Source organism: Priapulus caudatus, unplaced genomic scaffold, assembly GCF_000485595.1.
Source record: "Priapulus caudatus unplaced genomic scaffold, Priapulus_caudatus-5.0.1 Scaffold234, whole genome shotgun sequence".
Lineage (NCBI taxonomy): Eukaryota > Metazoa > Priapulida > Priapulimorpha > Priapulimorphida > Priapulidae > Priapulus > Priapulus caudatus.
In genome coordinates this window covers 211,971-216,001 of record NW_014577295.1, presented here as the reverse complement: position 1 = coordinate 216,001, position 4,031 = coordinate 211,971, and the positions used below count along the sequence as shown (strand labels likewise).

The window sequence follows — 4,031 nt, the reverse complement described above, 5'->3', positions numbered from 1 at the left end:
CTCTTTCTCGCTCCTTTCTCTTCTTTCTCTCTTCTCTTTCTTCTCTGCTCTCCTCTCTTCTCCTTTCTATTTCACACACCACTCTCTCTCCATCTCTGTCTCTCTCTCTCTCTCTCTCTCTCTTCTTCTCTCTCTCTCTCTTCTCCTCTCTTCTCCTCTCTCTCTCTCTCTCTCTCTCTCTCTCTCTCTCTCTCTCCTCCTTCTCTTCCTCTTGCTCTCTCTCTCCGACTCTGCTCAATAGTTGAGGATACAAAAATTTATGACTATAGAATATGTATTGCCATACAATATAACAATTGTTGCCTTTTGGAATCCAGCCAATCCGTGAGTTTCCGATTCACCAAGTGAATCCAACACTGGCCTCAACCAAAGGCAATAACTGGATAATATCCTATACATGTACATTTATGTATATATCGAAAATTAATATCTTGCTTACAGAAATCTTTTTAGCACCCATGGTTTTCCTGCAATTATATGTAACTGCTCATAGATATTCATTCACCTTTACCATCATTCAAATTATAAGCACACGTATGAAAAATACTACTGGTCATCAGTGTATTTATACGTTGTTTCCTACCACGAACAGTCAGTCACAAAGCACCAGCAAAAATACGCTGCATCCTAACACTGACCTCGATCATGTGAAATATTCTTCCTACTGCACGTGAGATGATTCCCTGCTCATCCTGTGTTACAGCACTCAAGTCTGCTCCAGTGATAGTATGTGTTTTACCTGAACTCTGCATATGGAAACATTGTGTAGCGTTTCAATATATGCAGATTGAGATACACGACTAGTAAATAAGTTTTTCGAAAAACTAGCTGCACAGAAAATGCTCAGTTAAGATTAAGTATATCGACAAAATGATTTAACAATTTACCGTTTGTCCATATGCAAATACTGTCGCATTGTAGCCTTCAAAGCAGCTTTCCACCAATGGATTAGCACATATTTCATATACTTCATCCTATGGAATATCAGATATTACAGTTATTGACTGCAGTTAGACCTTAATTATTTAGCATATGAGTGTCATTTTCACTAAATGAAATGGTTTCTGTAAATAAAACAATGCATCCAAAATTCAACAAATTGCACTAAGTCTTTCCTATCAAGTCTGTATCAGAACACTAAATGGAAATCACACCACATTGATCAAGGTGTGTGACATGTATTTTCTCAGGCAATGTAAAAACGAAAATTATCAATAACACTGTTAAAACATAATAAATGCATTCAGTTAGAACGGCACAATTATTTCTTTTTCAAACACTACCGAGTGTTTATAATAAACAAAAAGCCATTCTGAATTCGAATACGATCTGACACCTGTGAAGATCCTTCGTCTAACACGTGATCAAAGGTGAAACTTCGGTCCTTGCCAATCACGAGCTGCTTTGATCCCAGGATCGGCCGCACGCAAGATGACAGCTCATGCAGCTTCTCTCTAGCTATTAGTGGTCGGACCTGCTCCGCAGCAGCAGCAGCAGCAATCAGATAGTGAACAAGAGCAATTGGAGATAGCAAACCTCCGCCACAGCATAACAGTCCCCCCTCCCCCATCTTCCTGCTACACCCAATATAGAGTTTGATGAAATTTTAAGAAATTTGAAAAAAAAGATCCATGATTTTCTTATGATGAATTTTGAATGCGTCCGAAGTGTTCCCCATAAAAAATCCTGGATCCAGATCGGGATCGGGATCGGGATCACCACCAAAATCTAATCGATTGGTTGTTGGCACAAGACAAACCCGTCCAACAAAATTCATCAAAATCCTTGAGTAACTTTTTGAGATATCCTGTTGACAGACAAACCAACAAACTAACAGGGGCGAAAACATAACCTCCTTGGCGGAGGTAATTAGCTAATTCTTAGAATGATAAGACTATAAGTCGATACTGCCCATGACCAACGATACAAACAATAGACGTGTGTACTCAATCGCGGCTATTCAAATTGCACATACATAGGAACAAGGTATAAATATTTAGGTTTTTAGAGAAATAATTCAGCAACCAAAACTCTAAACCAGTATAGATAATTCTAGAGTTGTGTTTGCACACACAGGATTATGCCTACTGATGCTGATTTATATGCATGCACAGAAACCAAGCATTTCATAACACATAAATGCTTTAACAAGACCGCATGTCTATCCCGCTTACCCTGACAACTACGCGGACAGGCACTTCCTCAGCCGCCATGTTATCGTGTGACAACAGCTATAGATACTATGTCATAAAATGTTCTTGGTCTGAGGCCAACATAGCAGTCTGGTGACACTGACATGTTGCTACGATGGTCATGAGTACCTGAGAACAAAAACAAATTTGTAACATTGCTATAACACAGATACATGTAATTGTAAGAATTTCAGAAAATTAATGTATTGCCTTAGTAGCCCTTACTCCATGATGCACTTTTTGATAATGACTTTTTCAACATCCATGGACTTGGTACACTGATGCGCTGGAATTTTTTTTAAGAAATCATTACAGCATGACGTTCAGTAGATATAATAATGTAACCCAACAAGAGTAGGGGTTAAAGTAGTAAGGGCAAACCTACTCTTGTTGGGTTACATTATTGTATCTAGAGGTTCAGCAAATACATGTCATGATGTATCACATGTACAACAGTACATATGTGATTATTGTGAATAAATGGTACCCTCTCCCTCGTTCTCATTTCCATTATCGCGATCATGACCATGACTATTGAGTATTGGTCATAAAACTTAGTTTAAAAAATAGAATAATGTAAGCTAGCTCCAAGAAACGGTCATACATCAAGAGTGTGTATATTGACGTTAGTCACACAGCCTGGTCGGGCTAAATGTAAGCTTGATATCGAGACGTTAAACCGGCGTTAATATTGATTGAAATCGACTCAGTGATGCCCGGCACTGATGGCTCATTGGCTGTAACACGGTTAGCTCTAGGACTATAGCCCGCGGCAACTGCACCGTGTATAGTACTGTGAATATAACGGTATCGTAAGAACTGCAGTAGTGAGTACTAATCTAATGTACTATAACATAGGACAGTGATAAGATTAAATGTACAACTCAGGTACACCTAGCTCTAGTAACTATACCATAGCCCGCGTACAGTTGCCGCTGGCAGCCAAGGAGTAAGGTACATCAAACTTTCGCTAAAACTCCGCCACATGTAAACAATACCTCGCGAACATCATCACGTGACAGTCCATAAGATAAAAGATTAGTAGCTAGATTTTGAATTAGGTATTTGAATTTAGCCATATTGCCAAATATAGTTTCACATATATTGTATCGACAGTGTTTTGTATAATTTGTCGCGTTGTTCTCTGAAGTAGCTATAAAGTTCCGCTGTATTTACAAGAACTATAGTAGCGTGGTAGGTAGTTGTTAGACTGACCCCCAGTCCTCAATGCAAACTCCACGACAGATTTTGCTCTCGCTCTGGCTCAATACTACTCAATACTGTATTATCCTGAGTGTGGGAAGGGGGCACTGCATGCAGTTTGTCCTCAATGATGTGATTTAGGCCATTCATGGGTAGCATCAGAGGCAGCATCGAAAACAAACTGTTACTCATAGAGTTTCGTCACATACACAACATACACTTTATTCATCATGCCAAATAGCCACAGATTCAAGGTCTATTCTCTGCTCGAAACTTTTGCCAGCTAAATGATGCGCATTTTCTAGAAAGTAGCCTGATCCTGTTTGAGTGTTTCAAACTCAAAAATGACCGAACAGTCACCATGGCTACGCCAGTAGACGCATTGGCACAGTCACACGACAAGACTATAATCTCACTTCTAATGCATTCTAGACGTCCACGAGGCATTTACCTTGCGTGCATAATGAAAATTATGGCACTCAAAATTCATGTGTGTGTCATCTGTGTGTGCACGTACACGTGCGGGCGTGCGTGCGTGTGTGTGCACGCGTGCGTAAGTGTGTGTGCACGCGTGCGTAAGTGTGTGTGCACGCGTGCGTAAGTGTGTGTGCACGCGTGCGTAAGTGTGTGTGCACG

At 40.1% G+C, this 4,031-nt stretch overlaps 1 protein-coding gene across 1 annotated transcript; it reads right to left on the bottom strand.

Annotated features, from left to right (window-relative positions):
• Positions 1-596: 596 nt before the first annotated feature.
• On the bottom strand, positions 597-3,168 carry LOC106807776 (kinesin-like protein KIF27). Its single transcript, XM_014810224.1, has 6 exons — positions 3,151-3,168; positions 2,418-2,478; positions 2,175-2,321; positions 1,337-1,474; positions 888-974; positions 597-746 (listed from the first exon to the last, which is right to left on the bottom strand). Exons 3-6 carry the CDS (start codon positions 2,211-2,213, stop codon positions 597-599), a joined length of 414 nt encoding a protein of 137 aa, XP_014665710.1. The 5' UTR covers positions 2,214-2,321; positions 2,418-2,478; positions 3,151-3,168.
• Positions 3,169-4,031: the final 863 nt, after the last annotated feature.

Coding starts and splice junctions, on each gene's coding strand:
- LOC106807776 (XM_014810224.1), bottom strand. CDS start 2,213: ATGGCGGCTGAGGAAGTGCCTGTCCGCGTAGTTGTCAGG. Junction 975..1,336: donor TAGACGAAGGATCTTCACAG/GTGTCAGATCGT, acceptor GATATTCCATAG/GATGAAGTATATGAAATATG. Junction 747..887: donor TATTTGCATATGGACAAACG/GTAAATTGTTAA, acceptor TTCCATATGCAG/AGTTCAGGTAAAACACATAC.